This window comes from Pezoporus occidentalis, unplaced genomic scaffold (genome assembly GCF_034315485.1).
Source record: "Pezoporus occidentalis ecotype Australia unplaced genomic scaffold, CSIRO_AGI_Poc_V1 ctg29, whole genome shotgun sequence".
Classification (NCBI taxonomy): Eukaryota; Metazoa; Chordata; class Aves; order Psittaciformes; family Psittacidae; genus Pezoporus; species Pezoporus occidentalis.
The window spans coordinates 63,537-87,404 of record NW_026914829.1 but is presented as its reverse complement, the minus strand read 5'-3'; the positions used below and the strand labels follow the sequence as shown (position 1 = coordinate 87,404).

The window sequence follows — 23,868 nt, the reverse complement described above, 5'->3', positions numbered from 1 at the left end:
GCAAGCAACACAGTATTACAGGAACATGTTAGATTTTCCTTGAGGGTATCACTTCTGTGTCTCCTTTAGCCTTAAAGACCTAGCAAGACCACACCCACAGATGGTAAGGGCTCCTGAAACAAAGAATCCCAACTGGGAAGTATCGTGTATATCCAGAAGCATCAAGGAAATATCTTTTTTTTTTTTTTTAAATAAAAGATTTACATTTAAAATATACATGACTCAAATGTGGTAGGTAAGTATGTTAAAAAAAAAAAAAAAAAATGAACAATTTGTGTGCTTTTAAATACAACCCCCTTTCTGATGAACCACTAAACCATTATTCCATTTCAACAGACAAGTAATTCCCCCTGGAAATATCTGAATTCCAAAAATTTGAATTTTACCTTGATGGCAGAACAATAAACACTGAGATACTATGACAGGCACAGGCTGCACCAGAAAAAAAGCCAGTATAAAGGAAGTAGTTGAAAATATATATATAAAACTAGCACAAATCCTTTTGCACTGAAATTCCATGCAGAAAGAAAAATACCATGTTAGAGCTATCTCATATATCACCTAACCAAGATGGTGATGGTGCTTGTTAAATACTAAAACAGGTTATAAAGGATAAGGCAGAAAACACAGTAATAGGAGAGTTTAATTACTCCCAAGCAGCCTGGTAAGAAATCATGAAAAGACATGATGTCAGGACTATATTTTTAGATACTGTAAATAATGGTTTCTTGGAACCGTCGAGAAACCACAGGAGAAATAACTCTTGGTTTTGCATTAAGCTAGGCATAGGATCTGTTTCAATATATAATCATCAAAAAACTCCATTTACAAACACTGACTATAACGTACTCAAATTCAGTGTTCTTCTGGAAATAAAACATGCTTTAAAAATCCACCAAAATAGTTTAACTTGAATGGGACAAGGTTAGTAAGGATAAAAATAAATGGCAAAACTAATGGGTAATATGTTTGCAGGTTACAGCAGAACAGTTCCATGGAGTTCAGATAACTATGCATTCTCTAGCAGAAAAAGAAATCAAGCGTGACTTCAAAAAAGAAGGAGCATGGATTACAAAATAGCAGGATAAGGCTACTAGTCTACATCTTTCAAACTGAAATAAGGGTGGAGGGTATAAAGGAGAACACCTGGTAAATTAAATCTACAACTATGCATATTCTAAAAGGTTCTGGAGTATAATTTATTTTAGGCAAAGAAAAATACTCATAGAACCATAGAATCATAGAATCATAGAATCATAGAACAGCCCAGATTGGAAGGGCCATGACAGTTCATTCCATCCAACATTTCATGGGAAAGGGCACTTAGATGTGATTATTTAGCACAAAATTTTCAATTGCATATTGAAAACCTCTAGTGATGGGGACTCCAATATGTTCCTCAAGGGGTTGTTCCAGTAATCACCAAAACTTTTTAAAACATGAAAAGTAAGAAGCCTGACACTGTTCAAAGACAGTATGCAACTTTTCACATAAATCATGTTTTGTACTAAAACACAGGAAAGTGACAAACACAATACTAGGTTTTTAAAAGGACTAATGAAAGGCCAAAATAAGTGAAGCAAACTAAACTCCAGCAAATCTGTATTCAGAGGCAGTTTCCTAAAAGTTGCAATATGGAATGTAAGTAGCAAAACCATGAAGAATGTGACACAAAGAATCAGTGTAAAATTTTGTACAAGGAAGTTATTTCCCCAATAATTAGACTTCCTTGAACACATTAATGGTCCTAAACAAGAGTGTCATCAAAAAGCATAGCTAATCTAATTTCCAAAATTATTTTGACACCTTTCCCCACCAAAAGTTTTAATCAAAATTGATAACCATGGGAAATTCAGGAAGGTCTGCTTTTGTGTTTATAAACTGCTTAAAAGATAGAAAAAAAAATTACAAATAGTAGGTCAGTTTTCACATTGGTTATCTGTCACAAAAATTGCCAACTGAGTCCTATGCTGTTATACACATTCACAAGTTATCTGAGAAAGTCTGTTGATCACAATAAACTATTCAGAACAGGCAAAGCAGTAGCTCCCTGCAGAAGACTGCAGAATTATCTCTCCACTCAAGAGACAGGACGCCTGACTTCAGGGAAACGATTAACCGCATAAGAACAGAGCATGTAGACCACGATTTCTCAGTCTAAAGAAGAATGAGTAGGAATGAGTGTGACAACAGCTGATAAAACAATGAATGACATGTAGACGTATTTTTGGTGATGTGGCACATATCTAATCTCTATCTGTATATTTATATAAAACTTAAATATATAAAACAGCTTGAGGAAGAATAAGTAGAGCTATTAATTAGAATAAGCATTTGGGTGATGCGGAGACAGTTCCAGAGCACACCCTAAATAGGACACCAGAAAGAAAATAGTTGTCAGGATCTCAGGCTGTCATGTCAATATCCAAGAAGAAACTAGACACTCTTCAGGATGTACAGTGCATTTTAAAAAAATAAACAGTCTGGAAAAGTCTTTCTGAGCACTGTAATCACAAACCTGACAACAGAGCGGACTTAGAAGATGTATGCGTAAGAAAAGTCAAATTAAAAGGGAGTAAAAGGACAAATATTTTCATCCCTGTTTTTGAGAAATACAGGTGCTGGAATTGACACAAGGAGGAACAGCTCACAGTTTCTGCAATGTAGCACTGAAATCCCATACAGATGTAGGATAGAAGAGTCAACACTGTTCACTTTCATTTTCTGCATCACAACAGAACCTCAAACTCAAGGGCATAACTACTACAAGCTAAGCATGTAATGCCTGGCAACTAACTCTCAGTCTATTCTAATCTACAGCTTAAAGTCATGGAGCAGATGATGCTTTAAATAATATCAAATATGAATTATCCTTTGAACAACTGTCAAGCAGATTTATGATCTAATGAAAAAAACTATAACCTGTCTACAGGTCTCATTGTATACATTGATAAAAAAAATCTAAGAACATTGAAGCAATTTTTTTAAAACTTAGAGGACTCTGAAGAGATGTGGCAATTTGACTAGTAGTCAATTTGCCAAAATTCTGTCAAAATAAGATGGTTTTACATATCTTATTATTTTTAATAGTTAAGTATGAAAATTTCAGGTATGTTGTGGACCAACAGGAAATTTGGGGAGGTGCAGGAGCTAGCCCCTCTGAGGTTTCAAACTAATCCCTCTTGCTTATACCACTGTAGCAGTTGTGGCCATGTAACAAGCTAGTATTCTTTGTAAACCTATGAGAGGCTGGATGTCCTTTCCATTGCTGGCTTCTCCAGGAATCTTCTCAGGCTGGACACAGTAGTGCAGGGGGCATTAACTGGATCAGGACCACTGTAATTTACTTACACCTGACTACTATTGTAGCAGGATGTTAAAGCATCATCTAAGTACAATATTATAAATTATTATGTGAAAGTTACTGCCAGAACCCCATTCTGCAGCTTTATCAGATAAGGTGAATTAAACTTGAATACTGTGCACAGATTGCAGTAAATTCTCCCATTGCTTTACAATGCTTTGGCAGAGGAAGTGGATCATAAACAATGTCTAACTAGACAGTTACAGAGAGATTACTGTTGCTTTGGTCTATGGAAGCACAGCAGCTGTAGCATACTACAAACTGCCTTTGGATCATTCCAAACGAAGGGCCTGATACTGTATTTTACATTGTCTATTTCTTCACTCACTGACGCTGAATTCAGTGGGTGAGTAATTGAGACAGAAAGCATGTAATTTTTTACATTTTATCAATAATTTATTAAAATGTTTTAAACATTTTTATCGACATATGGTAATACCTGACAATTTTCTGAGACTAAATGGGCAGTTTCATTTCATCATATGATTTTGATATCGCACTATCTGTTTTTCATGAGAAAAACATATGTTTTCTTACATATGAACTACATATTTTAGACCTACATATTTGAAATGTGCATCCCTCCAAAAAACCTCACCAGGTCTAACTGAGAGCCTTTAGATATTGTATGATTTCCATCTCATCTTTGTTACAAGGCTAACACACTATTATCCTGAGCTTATCACTCAACTATCTCTTGCCATTTCCCAATTATCTCTTGACCTTCCCCCACTAGTAACATGGGAATATCAATGTCCACGTATATACTTCCACACTTTCCACTTAATCTTTTATCTTTATTTAGAAGGCTGTTCACTTTGTACAGAAGCTTCCTTTCCTTCTGAAATTTTTTCTGAATCCTTGAAAAGTCTAATTATAAAGATCTGCTTATGTTGAAAAAGAATATGAAGATATAATGACATTTCATATTCTCAATACTAAAATACTATTAAGTCCAGAAATGTAAGTTATTGGAGCAATTATAGCAGCAGAAATAACACAATTACTGCAATCAGCTGTTGCTGTAGGTATTTGAAAACAATCTTTAATTTCCCTTTGAGTGTACCAATCTTCTCTCAGAGGACCAAGCTACTGTAAACAATTAATGACACTGAAGATGGAATTAAATTAATTATGCTGAAACATGTCTTTAATTTTCAGAAATAATACATTCTCTTTTTTATTATTTCTGATTTAAAATATCTTCTTTCTGTATGTAATTTGGTTTCTATTCCTGTGTTGTTGATTTTTAGGTCTTATGAAACAGCTATCATAAACAGCTATAAACCCCCCATGTTTTATAAAGATGATGTTAATTAAAAGATTAACTGATTTCACCATTTACATGGTTTTTACATGTGACAAGTCTCAATTATGCCCATCACATTCTTTAATGAAGAAATAAGATATGATTTAAAAATAAGTAAGAAGCAAAGCTGGCAGAGAACTGAATGGGAGTTTTTTTGCTCTGCAGAGACAGCAGAATGAGACATCTGCTTCCCTCCTGACTGTTCAGCTCTGCCTCCCTACACTCTCAGATGAATCCACTAAACTTTGCAAAGGACAGAGAGTCATAAAAACAATTTCTTGCTGTGCATGAAACAGTTTGCGCTGCTTGAACTTGGATGAATTCATCCAAGGTGTTTCAGAGCATGTGTCTGTCAACTCATTTTCCACCCCTGTCTTCAGATCCTTCAGAATCCATAGCCAGACAAATACTATTTTTATCTTTGGCCTGTGGGTACATAACATCAGAAAACTTTAGATGTGCATGAAGAAGGAGTTGCAGAGATGAGCTATTATGAACTGACTGCAACTCCCATTCCCCTTCCCCCTGTGTTGCTTGTGGGGAGGAGATAGAGGAGCTGGGAATGAAATTGAGTTTGGAAAAAAACCTGCTCTCCCTTTAGTCCACAGAGCCAGTCATCTCAACATGGAAGGCAATCATACTCATCAAGCAGTTTCCGCTTGGTATATCTATGCTGGTGGTTCCCAAGTACCTATTCCTTTTCCATTTGTTTCTACAGTTTTCTCAGGAGTTGTCCCACTGGCCTGACCAGTTCATGATTACCCAGATCTTCCTCCTTAGTCTTTTTGAAGATGAACATGATATCCGATTTACCTTTTTCCAGCCGCTGGAGACCTCTTCTGATTGCTGTAATCTTCCAGAGCTGATAGAGAGTAGCTTTGTGATAACATCTGCCAGTGGCACGTGCTTGTAGGCATCCCATCTAGACCCATGATGGTATGTCTGGTTTACTTAAGTAGCCCATAATTGTAACCTGCTCTGCTGTTGGTCGTGCTTCCCCCACCAATCACAGCCACTGGACACACAGATCTTGAAGTTCTGAGAACTTCTGATTAGTGAAGAAAATTATTAGGTATTATGGCATGGCTTCTCTAAATGTCATGGATGTTGTTTCAAATACATCACTGCCTTAAAGGTAAGGCTGTAATCTGTTCTCCTGAAGTGCCTTTCCAAGCTGTGGAAGAAACCAGGGAAATCGGTAGAGTGATTAGGCAAGAAATTAAAATTAAGTCTGCTAATGAGGTGGGTAGTGGAAAAATACATAGTGTTTATCAAGTCCTCCAAAATATGACTATTGTGACTTTTTTATTGATGCTTCTATTCAAAAAGTGTACAATAAGTAGAATGCCAATCAGGTTCATAACAGAATCAAAACACCTCAATGAGTACATACAGAGAAACAGTACCTTATCTTAATTATTCCTGAAAGACCTTATGGTTTTCAAATCAATCTTTAAGGAAGACTGAAACAATTGTCTTCCTTAAAGAAAAAGACTCCCCCTTTGTCCTGGGTTCAGCAGTAGCAGTCATTTTTCTCCTTCGTGGCAGCTGGTGCAGTGCTGTGTTTTGAATTTCAGCCTGGGAACAAAGCTGATAACACCCATGTTTTCAGTTGTTGCTAAGTAGTGTTTACCCTGACCAAGGACTTTCTGAGCCTCATGCTCTGCCAGGGAGGAGGGGAAGCCGGGAGGAAGTAGAGACAGGACACCTGACCCAAGCTAGCCGAAAAGGCATTCTATACCACAGCACGTCATAGCCAGGGAGGTAACTGGGAGTTACCCAGAAGGACACGGGGTCTTCTCGGTCGAGCTCATTTTGGCAAGTGGTATCGTATTCTCTTCCCTTGTTATTTTCCTTATCATTATTACCATTGGTGGTAGCAGTAGTGATTTGTGTTATACCTTAGTTACTGGACTGCTCTTATCTCAATTGTAGGAGCTACATTCTTTCAAATCTCCCCCCCAACCCTCCGGGAGTGGGGAAAGGGGTTGGGAGGGGGGGAGGGAAAGAAAGACAGAGGAAAGGGGGGGAGTGAGTGAATGAGCTGCCTGGCTGCGTTTAAACCACGACATTGTGAAATAGTCATTATCATTGTAAGAAAATGTCTGTATATTAAGGTGGCGGAGAAGCCTAGCCCCATGGCCAAGCCCAGCCCCGTGACGGCCGAGAGCATTCCCCAGAAGCCGCCCGCCGAGCCCCAGGAGGATGCTAGATGTCTTCAGGTCACCAGTGATTAGCCCTGACTTCCCTCCAACCATCATCCCAACAGAAAATGAACTTTGATAGAACCAGATGAGTTCTGCAGTAAAGGAATGATCAGCATCAGCAGGACCTGCTCCCTCTTTAATAGCCCCATATGGCCAGTGCAAGAGTCTAATGGAGAGTGGAGACTAACCGTAGACTATCGTGGCCTGAATGAAGTCACACCACCATTGAGTGCTGCCGTACCAGACATGCTAGAACTTCAGTATGAACTAGAGTCAAAGGCAGCCAAGTGTTATGCCATGATTGATATTGCCAATGCATTTTTCTCAATTCCTTTGGCAGCAGAGTGCAGGCCACAGTTTTCTTTTACTTGGAGGGGTTTCCAGTACAGTTGGAACCAACTGCCCCAGTGGTGGAAACACAACCTCTCCTGCTCTGAAAGACTCGGGGGAGAGTGAGTGAACGAGCTGTCTGGCTGGGTTTAAACCATGACACCCTTACAGAACCCCCTATACAAAATGGCATTAAAGAATAAAAGGCAAAAACTGTCAAGATAGGGAGGTAATTTGCTTCTCATTTTTGGAGAAGAAAGCTTCCGCTTTTTAAGACTGAAAGGCAGGGAATAGTTGTTGCTCATTGCCTTACATGTTGAGGGCACTCTGACTCTAAGTAATACCAAATAATAAACATACAGACAAGAAATAACTATGTGGAAAAAATGCACTGACACTTAAGAGTTGATCAGGAAATTGCACAGGAAATCCTCAGAGGACACAATATTTTACACTGAGGGCTTCACAGATCATACCAAACTTCAGTCATAAAGGAAGAGGAATCTATCCTGGAAATTAACAGTGTAGCATGAGCCAATTCTAGTGATACGGAACTCATGTCTCAACAGTTTCTGTCACTGACAGGTAGAAGTTCCTGTTAGAAACTGAAGCAGTCTAGGGGCTGAAGTCACTGCTCTCTACAACTTTGACAATATTGGAAGGTAAAGAGCCGACAACAGAGTGAAGTACTCCAGTGAGAGAAAGAGCTCATCTAAAACAAGGCAATGTATTATTAGACAGATACTACAGATATCACAAGGGTCATCAGACTTGACTTCAAGAGTGATAAGAGCATTTGTCAGAAGACACTAAGTCTCAGCTGGAGCAGAAATCTTCCTTGAAGCAAACTGCAGGATTAAGGTCAGAAACAGACCTTTTCTGTTTCTGGAATGATGAAGCTTTTACGATAGAAGCCTGACTGCCTGGGTCAAAGCTGATGATAAGGAAACTTTCTGGAGTGGTTTCCTACTGCTGAGACTGAAAAGTCCACATAAAGAGAGAACTTGGACAGCCAGCTCTCTGACTAAAAGGAAAAATATAGCCTTTATAGAGTGTATGTGGTTTATACCCAACAGACCTTAATAGCGAATCCAAGGAAAACTAGACTTGCCCAAAGCTACAAAAAAGGAAAAATTAAGTAAAATGAAACACCAAGATCAAAATGAACACAAAAATCACAAAGGAGCAAACAAATGAAGTGAAAAAAAAGGCTGAGGTAATCTCAAACGGGAAGCTTCACAGACAACTGAAGAAGCAACTGTAGATGTGTTTTTTACCCTTTGGGGAATTTATACGAACATATGTTTTCCAAGTACTAAGAGAGGTTAAGTACCACCAGCTTGAACACTTGCACATGTCTCACATCTATTACCTCATCTAAATAACAAGCATGTACCATAATTCACAGCTAAATTGAGGAAGTGTGGTCTGGATGATCAGGTAGTGAGGTGGACTGTGAACTGGCTGAAGGAGAGAAGCCAGAGAGTTGTAGTCTATGGAGCAGAGTCTAGTTGGAGGCCTGTAACTAGTGGAGTGCCTCAAGGGTCAGTGCTGGGACCAGTATTATTTAATATATTCATCAATGATTTAGATGAGGGAATTGAGTGTACTATCAGCAAGTTTGCTGATGACACTAAGCTGGGAGGAGTGGCTGACACGCCAGAAGGCTGTGCTGCCATGCAGCGAGACCTGGACAGGCTGGAGAGTTGGGCAGGGAATAACTTGATGAAATATAACAAGGGAAAGTGTAGAGTCCTGCATCTGGGCAGGAACAACCCCAGCTTCCAGTATAGGTTGGGGAACGACCTGCTAGAGAGCAGTGTAGGGGAGAGGGACCTGGGGGTCCTAGTGGACGACAGGATGACCATGAGCCAACGCTGTGCCCTTGTGGCCAAGAAGGCGAATGGCATCCTGGGGTGTATTAGAAGGGGGGTGGTTAGTAGGTCGAGAGAGGTCCTCCTTCCCCTCTACTCTGCCCTGATGAGACCGCATCTGGAATATTGTGTCCAGTTCTGGGCCCCTCAGTTCAAGAAGGACAGGGACCTGCTGGAGAGAGTCCAGCGCAGGGCAACGAAGGTGATTAAGGGAGTGGAGCATCTCCCTTATGAGGAAAGACTGAGGGAGCTGGGTCTCTATAGTTTAGAGGAGACTGAGGGGTGACCTTATTAGTGTATATAAATATATAAAGGGGGAGTGTCACGAGGATGGAGCCAGGCTCTACTCAGTGGCAAACAATGATAGGACAAGGGGTAATGGGTACAAACTGGAACACAAGAGGTTCCACTTAAACTTGAGAAGAAACTTCTTCTCAGTGAGGGTGATGGAACACTGGAACAGGCTGCCCAGGGAGGTTGTGGAGTCTCCTTCCCTGGAGACATTCAAAACCCGCCTGGACACATTCCTGTGTAACATTATCTAGGTGTTCCTGCTCCGGCAGGGGGATTGGACTAGATGATCTTTTGAGGTCCCTTCCAATCTCTAGCATACTGTGATACTGTGATAATATTTCATCTATTAGTCCTGCATTTAGAATAACCTATTTAACTACAACATCCACAAAGAAAGAAAACCCATCTTGATATGGCAACCCAATGCATATATAGGCAAAATATTTTAGCACTAGATTACCCTTAAAACATTGTGGTTTACTGCTATTTCAACTCACCTAAGGTAAACCTAGCTTCTGGATTTTATTTTGCCTTTAGCTAGTGAAGACCTATTTACCATCTCAAATTTCCTTCTCACAGATACATTATTATGTATAACCCTCAAACAAATTGTTTCTTTACTTGCTCCTAAATACTCTCCATGGATTGAACTTCTCTAAGATTTCACTATAAATTCTTTGGGGCAATCCTCAAAATTATTTCTCTTAGCTTCTAGAAGATAACTCCTTTAAACACTGAAAATATAATTTCCTTCCATCTTATTAGTATAGAACATTTCTTGAAGACACATTTCCATAATAAATAAATTTTTATGTGCAACTAATAGGATAAAATATTCCAGATAAATGGACAGTTTGCATACGAACATTTAAATTAAGGGAAGAGTTATATAACTAAAAATACTCTTTGGTACGATTTTTAATTTCATTATGTGATATTTAGAAGTATACTCGTGGCTGAGTATTTTTCAACCCTAAAAACACCTATTCACAAAGACTTCTAAGTTGGGCTTCAACAGTATTGTCACTTTATTGGTTACTCTACTATTTATTATAAGCATCAAAACCATTTCTGTGCTTCAAATGACTGTATTTGCCTGATAAGATGACCCTTATTTCCCAAAGAACAGAACAGAAATGAAAAGGTTAAAACAATTGTCACAGAGTGAATCCTACCCTAAAGTACAGCTTAAAAAATGAAATCTGGACTACATATGTCCAGCTCTGACTATATGACTCTGCTTTGCACTAGGAAAACAAAAACCCCCACAGGTTAACTTTGCTACAGTTGTGGGGTAATAGGCATCCAGGGATCACTGCTCAGATAAATGAGTCCTGGACTACACCAACCCAGCAGTAACAGTTTAGTTTATTGCACTATTCATGGAAAACAAAGAAAGACTTGCAGATAATTTTTGGGATGTAATGGTGAACAGTTTTACATTCTGGTAATAAATCTGGGACATGAGACTAGAAGGTGAAACAATCTAGGTAGCCACACTGGTTGGCTTTAGATAAAGGGAAAATCAGAGCCTGACTTGGAGCTATGTAACTAGCAAAGCCACTGGCATGTTATGAAAACAAATTTATTTTAAAAAATTATACATAGTTATGACATTAGCCCCTTGGGTACAGAGGGGGCTCCATACTCAGACACCTGACAATGTAGAAGCCTGAGCCATCTGGGAACTGCTTTGCACAGGGATCATGCTGCCAGGAGCTGGACTGAGTGTCCCCTGGGTGTACAGTGCCAGCCTCGAATTATAGGGGCTGGGATTTTGTTATATGTAAGTGTGAAGAGTTTGAGTGTTATAGACTAGGATAGAAATTGCTATATGTACTCATCCTGCTTTGAAAAAAAATGTTTAGGTCAGAACTCACTTAAGTGATGTGCATCTGTTATTGTGACTACCCCAAATTCCTCCATAACAACAATTCAGTAATGAACCACTTCTCTCCAACCCTTTGCATAACCCTGTGTGTACTCTTCTTCCCTAGTAGTATGCTAGCCCTATTGCACATCATTACTTCTCACCCCTGCATATGCCATTACCCTAGTTGCAAGCAGAGCCCCACACATTCAAGCTCCTTTACCATACCTCTCATTGATTAGTGTAGCTCTGCAGGTTAACTTGCTTGGTCTGTTTTTACACACATTTGTCTATGCTAGCACAGGATGCAAGCAAAGAGCCTCTTTCATTACAGAACCTAGTGCAGTTATACTTTTTATATTTTTATATAACTAGGACCTGAGGAAACAGGTACAGATTCTAAATTTGATCATACTTGCTCCTTAACTCTGCCTACTCAAGGCAAACAGGATTGCAGATAACAACTTCAGGTCAGAATGTTGTTTCTGTTCACTTACCAAAGTCCCACCCACCAGCAAAACTCTGCAAGGGACCATATTCATCTGTTAGATGCAATCCTCAAAAAGCCACAGCCAAAGTAATTATTTTAAATTTTTGCATAGTTTAAACCACTTCAGTTATATCCTATTTAATACACCATTCCCAAAATCAAAACATTTTAAATAAAGATAAATAATAAGAAAAAGTTACCTGTTTTATTGCATAATGATGAGGCAAACCACCAATAAATATGGATCCTGTTTCAAGCCAATATGAAGTGGACCAGAAATTTCTAGATGTACTTGTCTTTTCAGATATCCTCAGAACTGACATTTCTGCTTCACAAGGTACCATACCTTGCCTGCATAAATTTAGAAATAGGCACATTTTACCACCATAAATAGTTTACATTACTGTCTATCTGAAAAATTAATTGAGCTGTTACTAAACCAATGAGTAAAGAAAATCAAGTAAATAGCTGATTTTATATTAAAGACTATAAACATTAAAGAAGCTGTTTAACAAGCTGTAAGTTGGTATGTCTTTGGGGTTTGACCATCCATTAAAATGAAACCATATTGTAAATCTGAGCAATGTAACTGCTAAAAGGGCCAAAGCACATAACAATGGCTGAATAAAAAAGTTAGACAATTTTTAACAAGAAGGCTTTATAATTTGAAAAAAAAAGACATCTGTTGACATCAAATATTTGATATATCCTTCTTTTTTCAACACAAAAAGTTAGCCCAGAAAATCAATTTAAAATAAACTGCATTTTAGAAAGTGCAGATGTACTGTCATCTGCAATACTTACCTTCAAAAACAGCATTCCTGAAACTGAAGGCAGTAACATTAAGCCCTTAAAATAATATATATGTTCCCTTCCTCCCCTTCCCCCACCATGCACACACCCTCTTAGCAGCATCATAAACTGTTAACAGTAAACAGAAAGTGCAAAGTAAACAATTTGGATTACTTATTTTTTTTAATTATGCAAACCTCATTTACATACTGATAACCAATTGACAGCAAGCACATTGTCTTCATGAAAAAAAACACAGGAAAGAAACAGCAGAAGTGAACAAGAGTCTCCTGTAGGAATTTCTCTCAGCCTAACCACGATATTCACACAAAAAAAATCTGAGTTTAAGCAGCTGTATGTTTAAAAATATTCCAGTGCCTCTTTAGTATAGATGCCACAAAAAAAAAAAAACAACCCACCACACAACTGTGTGAAAATAACACAGACACACACACATACATATAAAAAGGCAAAAAAAAAACCAAAACAAGAAAAACCCAAAACTATAAAAGCAACAGTCTGTAATTTATTTAGGATGCTCTAAGTATGAATTCAGTTTATCTTTTATAATGCAAAATTAGGTTCTGAAACATCTTAGTTATAAAAACAGCATAGAAATTTTCTTCACTACCTTCTGTCAGATAATGAAATATAAAGGATTTCTCACATACTATTTGATAAGATGTTCTATCATTTTTTAAATTAAGAGTATGGAGACTTCACATTTGCAACATTTGCAGACAGTTCTCTATGTTTGTTTTCCATATAATTCTGTTAGTGGATACTTCCAGGAAAATATGCAAACATGGTACTACCCTTTTAACAGAAACAACTATAAATGTTTTTCCAAGCAAAATGGCCTGTTTAACCTAGGGTAAATAACTTTGGATAAAGAACATAAATTTTTCTTGTTAAAATCAAGACTTAAAAATAGAAATAAATTTGGTTTTTAATTGTGTGGACTATAAATAAACTTCTTAGAGGACCAGTTCAGGAGAATTTTTTTCTTTTGTTTTCACCTCAAGGTTGGTAATTAATAACATGAATTAGAAAAAGGAGAAATCTGTAGTCAGAAGTGCAGCCAAGGAAAGGAATGTTTTGTAGTGCATTTTGTAGATATTATAGAATGGTTGTATGTCTAAGCACACACATGAGGTTCTGCAGCACGCCGTTTTCAGTATTTGCTTAGAAAGGAGATAAGGAGATTTGTTTGTATGTCATACACGCATTCTCAGTAGTTCTGTTTGCAATGATCAAGTAGTTTTTACTAAGACTTGAACCCAACGTGACACCTTGGATATATTCATTTTATAACAGAAAGCTATGGTGAGATTTTTAAGGAAAAAAAAATTGATTTTTAAATATCTAAAATGTCTTCTCTTTCTGATAATATGATATAATATCAATAAATGCATAATATTAGGACAGCAATCTTTCTGAAATATTTTAAATTAGACCTGGTTTAATGCAAAGTAATTTTTAAGAATGGAGTAGAAGAGGGTCAGGAGGGGAACTGATAGGAATTTTTTATTTTTCAAACTAATTAACAGATATGCTAATTAAATGAAAGCTGCCCAAATTCATTTATTATTTTAAAATTCCTATTTCTTCTATACATTTTGATAACTCTGATTCCTTGACCAAGTACGTACTTCCATTACACAAGCATCCTATTTCTAAATGTAGTTCTTTTCAATTAGCTTGATATGTATTTGTTAGCTTGTCCTTAACAGCTAATATGATGGATATGCAGAGGTATTATTGTGTGCATATATAAACATATTTTGAAATTAATTACCAGTACTTTATGTCAGAAAACAAGTTAATGCAATTCAATAGCATCAGCTGCCTTCACCCTAAGCTTGTTAGAATGTCAGCCATGCACCTTTGATTGTACTTAATTGAATCTAGCAGGGTCTGGCCAAATTAGAATAACAACCATAAACCATTATTGTTTAGCATTTGCTGATAATACAATCAATGGGTTATATATGCACTCCATGAAATTTCCATCAGGCTTTTAAAATTCTTTTTCAGCAATAAACACATTGGGTGCTTTAAAGGTCAAGTAAGAAGACAGAGCTTTTTGCATAATTATAAATGTGGAAATACATACAGCGATTCTCAAGCACTTTTGCTGGGTAAGCTACCAGTAATTGTGCCTCAGTCCAACCCAGCAGTAATAGTTCACACTTTCTTTAGTTGTACTCAACATAAATGTAATGATTAAAGACTGGCCTATTAATTATAACCTGCAGATGAGTTCTGTCTAAACAGTATTAAATCCATTGCCCAATGCCTCGCAGGTTGGAAGGATGGAAAGGTCAGATAGATAATAATTTGATAGCTGTTGTGATAAGGGTACCTAAACATGACAATGAAATCTAAAATCCTTTTACATAATGACCTTACTTGCTGACATTTGTAAGTGATGATTAAATTACATGTTTGGGATTGTCATAAAATGGTAAAAAATTAATAAAACAACTGGGGGAAGAGGAGGAGGGAAAGGGGGGAGGTGTCCCGATAAAGTATTGTCAGTCAGGCTATGCATTCCTGGGAATCTTCCATATCTTTGATATGGTGATCCTGATCAGAAAGGGAAATCTCTTGTTCTAGAAACAAGATTGAAACTTACACCCAACTCTAGCAATTCCACTTTGAAGGTGACCATGCTAAACCACAACAAACAATTCACTAATTGCCCCTGAACTATTTAGGATGTAATGGGTTGAACATTCAGTCCATTAAACAAAAAAACAACAGTAGGTTTGCAAACAGCTACACAAACATGAGTTGTGAACTACAAAAATTAAAGAGGGTTTATTATCATATATTCTAAAAAACAATCCCAAATTTCCCTGATTTTATTAAGACAACTGATTAACTAAAGCTAAGAAACATATTTCATTTTCACTGTGTTTATTATTTTACATATTTCTTACCTTAAAATAATCAAAGCAAATTCATGTTTCCCTCTGTTTTCACTGAGTATCTAGTAGTTTGAATTTTCTGGTTCTATATTGAAATTGCTCCTTGCAGTTGAATGTTTATTTTTGTAAAATTGCAGGGAAAAAAGAAATAGACCTACTGTCACAGACAATTAAAAGTTACATTTTCTTAATTCACTTTTTGACCAGCACTGGTTTTGAAATCCTTAAGGCTTAGCAAAGGTGTTTGAGACAACTTACTGGAACATCTGCTCCACTCTGCTCAGAGAGATTGCGCAGGTTTCATCCTTGGAGGTTTTCAAAACCTGACTAAATAAAGCCCCTAGCTACTTGGTCTGACCCCTTGGCTGGCCCTGCTTTGCACAGAAGGTTGGACTAGAGACCTCCTGGGTCCCATCTAGCCTATGATTCTACAATCCTGCGACATTTTCCTTTTGCAAAAAAACGCTGAACCCTCTAGTAACCAGCTTTAGATAATAAGGCAGAATCTCATATTACCCTCAGCGTATTTATTTAGATAGAAAATATACCAGTTACACTCACAGTCATTAAACTTTCTCTCCGCAGTAACATGCATGATTTTAGACAGCTGGCATCTACTGCTGTTGACTGTGCCTTGCGGAGGCAGCAGGCAACACCTGCTTTCATGTTGCAGTTGAACTAGAATCAACAATGTATCTTTCCTCATTCCCTCTGACCGCAGGCTCATAGCTCCTGGTCCTGGAGCTGATTTCTTGATCTAGTCTTAGAGAGCGATTTAGCTAAATAAGTAAGAAAAAATAAGCTAATCACAAGGCATGATGTAAATTTCTCCAAGAAATTGGAGTGGGGGTGGGAGGAGAGAATTCTAAGGAATGAATAAATACGGTACACTCTTATTCTTTTCACAGAGGTTAAACTTACATTACTTAACTAAAAAGGTCCACAACATGAGTTCCTGCCCTGACAGATATTACTCCATATTTTTATGAATTTATCACAATTCCTGTTACAGTTGCCACTCAGGCTAGCTGCCACTTCCAATTCTGAAAGTGAGCAAGTTCTGCGGTCAGCGCAATTCATGAATCATTCCTGGTTTAAATGTTGCCAACCTACTTTACAATAAGCACTTTTATAGACATGATCTGGAACCTGCTGGCTGGCCTCAGGTACAGAGAATAGTCTTCAGATTTCAGTTTTATTTATTGCTACAGATTTAGCTAAAGAAGAAAAACAATGATCTATTCCTCTGGCCATTTCTGTCATTGCAGTTTGGAGAGCTTCAAGTTTCCGGCTGTTCACATTATAACAAACTTAAATACTATTTGCACAAATTATACCTAGAAAACATGCATTTATTTCAAGTTGATGTAGATGTAAATACAGTGTAATTTGTTGAAAAGCTTGGCCTAAATGAAAATACTGTATTAAAATATCCAGACAGTGGCAAGTTTAGTGTCAGATCTAGACTTGCAACACTGACATTTTATTTCAAGTGAAACTGAACGTCTTTAATGAATAAGATAGTTACACAATGAAATTCATATTTACAACTCTGGAGGCCAGCATTATTTCTGTGCTGTATACACCCCAGTCTGTGTTCTCCTTAATATAATTTCTGTGCTTCTGACATGGGGTCACAGAACATTGAACCTTTAACTACCTATAAGCATCCTTTGATATTCCTCAGAAAATAACATGGAACAAAGTTTTAAGTATGCTATTAGAGTCTTACTCTATTATTTTTAAGTTACTGTCCCTGAAATAAGCTGCTTCAGAAGTTAACATAGAAAATGTGTGCTCTTACAAACACTTTTGAGATCCAAAGTAAAAGAAAGTAGCAATTTTTAGTATTTATCTAGTTAAGTAATCTGAGCAAGAATAGAACACTATATATCACAGATTTGTCTCTTCGGTCATTCTAAATTCTAACTTGTGTCTCTTTTGATGGCAGAGTTCTGACAAGGTATAGAATGTGACAAGGTATAAAATGTGCCATGACTAAACAAGTAAGCTTTTATCTTAAAGAGGCTATAAAACAACAGTTTGTTTCAAACTAATTGGTGGTATTAAGTTGCTATTAGCTGTTAATATGATCAACTTAGTACAATTAAATCCATTGCATTCAATCACATTGCTCAAAAAAGTCAGTTGTTTAGTCTCACTTGACTCAGATGAAGTTTATGAAAAATAGTCACTTTTTGTGGAATATAGAAAACATACACAACATACTGAGTTTTGATTTCATGACAATTTTTTATTCAAATTAAGATTTCTTTACACTGCATTGATGCAAAATAAAATTATGTTATTTAGCTGCAAACAAATGCACTTAGTTTTAGTCTTTCATTTTATTACAAGATTTGACCAGTGCAGGGTTTTTTGTATACTGTGGCAGATATGCAAGAAGAAAGTCTACTTTCATTATTCTCAATTTCTGGAAACTAAATGCAAGATATGAAAATATTAAATCAATTTCTGTCATCATTTCTAGGTTTTGTCCATTTCCACTATTCCTTCTTTTTCTGTGCAATACTAGTTCTTGTTGAATGAATAAAGCACTTGTAGACACTTCAGAATAGCAAAGGGTATTCTGGTATATCCGGCAATGCAGAACTGAGATCTTTACTACACAGTGTTCAAAAGCAGCATGCTCATGAAATATCAGTAATATAACAGCATGTTTTTTCTTTTTTTTCCTGAGAGTTCAGTTGCTCATATAAAGAACACAAGCTTTAAGCTAAGATTTTAGAGAAATTCGGAAAGTGAATGAAGGACTGTGAATATGTACAGTAGATATGGTGGGGCCCAGATGAACTCACTGGCATTTCTTATACATCTATAGATGTGGTTTGACAGGCAATTTAGAATCATAGAATACTTAGGGTTGGAAAGGACCTTAAGATCATCTAGTTCCAACATCCCTGCCGTGGGCAGGGACACCTTACGCTAAATCATATTACCCAAGGCTTCGTCCAACCTGGTCTTGAACACTGCCAGGGATGGAGCATTCACAACCTCCCTGGGCAACCTATGCCAGTGCCTCACCACTCTAAAAGGAAAGAATTTCCTCCTTATATCCAATCTAAACTTCCCCTGTTTAAGTTTTAACTTGTTACCCCTTGTCCTCTTACTACAGTCTCTAATGAAGAGTCACTCCCCAGCATCCCTATAGGCCCCTTTCAGATACTGGAAGGCCGCTATGAGGTCTCCACGCAGCCTTCTCTTCTCCAGGCTGAACAGCCCCAACTTCCTCAGCCTGTCTTCATACGAGAGGCGCTCCAGTCCCCTGATCATCCTCGTGGCCCTCCTCTGGACTTGTTCCAACAGTTCCATGTCCTTTTTATGTTGAGGACACCAGAACTGCACACAATACTCCAGGTGAGGTCTCACAAGAGCAGAGTACAGGGGCAGGATCACCTCCTTCGACCTGCTGGTCACGTTCCTTTTGTTGCAGCCCAAGATACGGTTGGCTTTCTGGGCTGCAAGTGCACACTGCCAGCTCATGTTCATCTTCTCATCAACCTACACGCCCAAGTCCTTCTCCACAGGGCTGCTCTGAATCTCTTCTCTGCCCAACCTGTGCCTGGGATTGCTCTGACACAGGTGTAGGACCTTGTACTTGGCATGGTTAAACTTCATAAGATTGGCATCAGCCCACCTCACAAGCGGGTCATGGTCCCTCTGGATGGCATTCCTTCCCTCCAGCGTATCAACTGAACCACACAGCTTGGTGTCATCAGCAAACTTGCTGAGGGCGCACTCAATCCCACTGTCCATGTCAGCGACAAAGCTGTTAAACAAGACCGGTCCCAACACCGATCCCTTAGAGACACCACTCGTTGCTGGTCTTCAGCTGAACATTGAGCCATTGACCACAAATCTTTGTGTGCGGCCATCCAGCCAGTTCTTTATCCACCGAGTGGTCCATCCATCAAATTGATGTCTCTCCAATCTAGAGACAAGGATGTCATGTGGGACAGTGTCGAACGCTTTACAGAAGTCCAGGTAGATGACATCAACTGCTCTACCCCTGTCCATCAGTTCTGTAGCCCCATCATAGAAGGCCACCAAATTGGTCAGGCAGGATTTCCCCTTAGTGAAGCCATGCTGGCTGTCACCAAGCACCTTGTTGTTTTTCATGTGCCTTAGCTTGCCTTCCAGGAGAATGTGCTCCAAGCTTTTGCCAGGCACAGAGGTGAGACTGACTGGTCTGTAATTCCTTGGGTCATCCATTTTCCCCTTCTTGAAAATGGGGGTTATATTTCCCTTTTTCCAGTCATCGGGAACTTCACCTGACTGCCATGATTTCTCAAATATGATGGCCAGCGGCTTTGCAGCTTCATTTGCCAGCTACTTCAGGACCCGTGGATGGATTTCATCAGGACCCACGGACTTGTGCATGTTCAGGTTCTTAAGATGGTCTCGAACCAGTTCCTCTCCTACAGTGGGCGCAAGGTCTTTATTCTCACAGTCCCTGCATCTGCCTTTCAAGACTTGGGTGGTTTGGTCAGAGCCTTTGCCGGTGAAGACCGAGGCAAAGAAGTCATTCAGAACCTCAGCCTTCTCCAAATCCTGTGTAGCCAGCTCTCCAGAGAGCTTCCTGAGGGGGCCTACATTCTCCCCAGTCTGTCTTTTACTTGCTATGTACCTGTAGAATCCCTTCCTGTTACCTTTCACATCTCTAGCCAAGTTTAATTCTAACTGAGCCTTAGCTTTCCTAACCTGGTCCCTGGCTACTCGGACAACATCCCTGTACTCTTCCCAGGCCGCCTGTCCTTGCTTCCACTTTTTATAAGCCTCTTTTTTCATTCGAATTTTCCTCAGGAGCTCCTTATCCATCCAAGGAGGTCTCCTGGCCCTCCTGCTCCACTTCCTTCTGGTTGGGATGCAACACTCCTGAGCTTGTAGCAGGTCATCCTTGAATATCAACCAAGAGTCTTGGGCCCCCTGCCCTCTAGGGCTATTCCCCATGGAGCCTTACTGAGTAGGGTCCTGAAGAGGGCAAAGTCTGCTCTTTTGAAGTCCAGGGCATTGAGCTTGCTGCACGCTCTTCTCACTGTCCTTAGGATTTTGAATTTGGCCATCTCATGATTGCTGCATCCAAGGCTGCCCTGGAGAGTCACATTTCCAACGAGCCCTTCCCTCTTGGTGAGCATGAGGTCAAGCATGGCACCTCTCCTTGTCGGCTCCTCTATTACTTGCAGAAGGAAGTTGTGTTCTACACAATCGAGGAACCTCCTGAATTGCTTGTGCTGGGCTGTACTGTCCTTCCAACAGATGTCAGGGTGGTTGAAGTCACCCATGAGAACAAGGGCCTGTGAGCGTGAGGCTTTTCCTATCTGTCTATAGAGTGCTTCATCCACAGGTTCTCCTTATCAGGCGGTCTGTAACAGATCCCCACAGTAACGTCTCCCATAGTTATATTCCATTTAACCCTGACCCACAAACTCTCTGTGGACTGCTCACCTGTCCCCAGACAGAGTTCCATACTCTCCAGCCTTTCTCTAACATAAAGGGCAACTCCCCCTCCCCGCCTGCCAGGCCTGTCTTTTCTAGAGAGCATGTAACCTCCCATTCCAACACTCCAGTCATAGGAGCCATCCCACCATGTTTCTGTGATGCCTATTATATCATACCCCCGTAGACGTGCACACATCTCTAATTCCTCTTGTTTGTTCTCCACGCTATGGGCGTTTGTATAGAGGCATCTGAGTCGACCCAATCCCCTGACTATGACACCAACCCTTTAACCATTTATTAACCTGGTTAATCCTCCTAGCTTTTTTTAGGTCCTCCCCTGTATCCTGGAGAATTGATGAAAAGACTATCTGGGCTCCAGAGCCCCTAACCACCTCCCCCAGGGCTCTGTAGTCCTTCTTTATGCTCCCCAGGCTACTACTATCTATATCCCTAGCACCTACATGTATCACTAGGAGTGGGTAATAGTCTGTGGGACTTACTAGAGCAGGCAGCCTCTCTGCCACATCCCCGATCCATGCCCCCGGTAGGCAGTACACCTCCCTTGAGACGGGGTCTGGCCAGCAGACAAGTGCATTTGTCCCTTTCAGTGTAGAGTCCCCTACTATTATGACCCGCCACTTTTTCCTGGCAGCACCAGTAGAGATCTTCTTTAGCAGTGCATCAGCCGGCTGTTTCTGGCTCGAGTGTGTTTCCTCATTAGTCCCCTGCAGGACAGCAAAGCGGTTGTGCGTGGGGACAGCGGATTTAGGGGGAAGCCCCTTGCTTTTGGTTGTCCTTTTCCTTCTTTTTTTGTTGTTTTTTTTTGTCACTAATTCCCAGCTTCCCAGGTTAACGGCCTCCTTCTGTCCTTCATGAGGTAGAGGTGAAGCTCAAGGCCCCTGCACAGTTTGGGTGTGGAGCAAGCATTCCTGCTTCCTCTCAGCTTCCCTGACATCTCGCAGTCTATTAACAGCATCCCGCAGCTCAGCCCCTGCTGCAGGAGGACCTCCACCAGGGAGCACCGTGTGCAGCCCTGCCCTTTGTGCACCATTCCCTCATAAGACCAGTGCAGGCACGCTCTACACCCTGAGCTCTAATTTAGGCAAAGGACTGAGCCCCAGCCTTTATTCCATGGGTATCCATATGTTATTCATGCAGCAATTTGCATTAAAGAAGTAACTTACCTGAAGAGACTAAAAAGTACATATATTTTAACTTATCAGTTTTCTATGTGAGCTCTGGCCACATGAGTTGTAGCCAGATTAAAAAAAAAACAAAGAAACAAAAAACCCACAAAAAGAATAGAGGGAGAACAAACCAGGTTGAACATGATAAAAGTAACCAAGTCCCCCTGAGGACAGAAGTCTCCCTTTGAAGGGACTTTGAATTGCCTTCCTTTAGTTAAAGGGACTTCTCAAAAAAGACGTAAAAGGAGCTCCCTCTTTAATAAAGTCTTTTAAGACAGGCTTCATTTAGATTTTTAAAAGGTAACATTTTAAATATTAAAAATGTAGAAATAAGTGTGATAGATTAAACAGAAGGCAAATTTGTTCTCTAACTTGAATAAATTCTTTACTATACACTGTTGGTCCCTAACAAAATATTCTTCCCTCCATGGTCTGACAAGGCTCATCTTCGTGCTCGCTTGTGAAGCAGTCAGACTGCTTTTGTTTAGTTGGTTACTTGTTTGTTTGTTTGTTTGTTTGTTTTTTTGTCGTTGTTATTTTTTGTTGTTTTCTGTTAGGATTTTCCCAGTCTGTGCTATTGTACTATTGCTGCAGACACTCTGCAAGCTCTATCCCATCCTTCAGGGAGACTCTGACTGAAAGGGAATAATGTGAGACAAAGTAGAGACAGCTTCCTTCTTACTAAGCATGTGTTACAGTGTACAGTATTCACACAGCACTGCCTGAATAAAAGAGAAGGCTGCATGAAGACCTCATAGCAGCCTTCCAGTATCTGAAGGGGGCCTATAAGGACGCTGGGGAGGAACTTTTCATTAGGGACTGTAGTGATAGGACAAGGGGGAATGGGTTCAAACTTAAACAAGGGAAGTTTAGACTGGATATAAGGAAGAAGTTCTTTACTGTTAGTGCGGTGAGGCACTGGAATAGGTTGCCCAGGGAGGTTGTGAATGCTCCATCCCTGGCAGTGTTCAAGGCCAGGTTAGACAGAGCCTTGCGTGGCATGATTTAGTGTGAGAAAGTTCCAATATGCATATATTGTATTAACTATATTTACATCCCATTTGGAAACACAAGAATTTGCTCAGGAAGTCAAATGGCTCAGCACATTTAAGTGTCTAAAAGAGAATACTGGATTGTGTGCACTATATATATATTAGGTCTGTTTTCCATATAATAAATTCCATTCAGAAATAGGATACTGTTATGTTCAATTACTTTTTAAATGGAAAAAATATTTCAAATGTATAAAAGATGTCAGTCAATGTTGTTATTTTTTGTTTAAAAAATTAGCAATTTGGGTTATTCTGAGAATATAATTATGAATAGGGAAATTAATAACATGAAGAATGGAGTTACTGTATAGATCATATGGGAAAGAACAAGATTTGAATATGTTTTAAAGAGAGAACCAGCTTAGGACATGTCCTGAGGAAAAGCCTCCAGCACATACATGAATTATTGAGACAGAATCTCTGAAAGATATAGAATTTAGTGATATGAAGCAGTCATTAAGAGAGAGAATGTTGTTTCTTTGCTTTTTTTTTACTGAAGACATAGAAAGGAAGGCAATTGTAAGTGTGGAAAAAAATTAATTATTTGTGAATCTAGAAATAAAAATATAGGTTTGGTTTTGATGATAATGACACTTAAAAGAAGTGATAATAGTTTTGGTAAAATAGTTCTAGTACCAAAGCTTAAAATATCTTTTCAGAAAAAAAAAAAAAGGAACTAACTAAAATGTGAAAATATCTAAGATTA

The 23,868-nt window shown here is 39.1% G+C and overlaps 1 protein-coding gene across 1 annotated transcript in view; it reads right to left on the bottom strand.

The window, feature by feature from the left end:
• EYS (eyes shut homolog) overlaps positions 1 to 23,868 on the bottom strand; it is a 286,523-nt gene that overhangs the window by 252,452 nt on the left and 10,203 nt on the right. Inside the window, exon 4 of the mRNA XM_062626098.1 lies at positions 11,939 to 12,089. Coding sequence (XP_062482082.1) covers positions 11,939 to 12,089 — 151 coding nt within the window. The remainder of the gene's footprint in view (positions 1 to 11,938; positions 12,090 to 23,868) is intronic.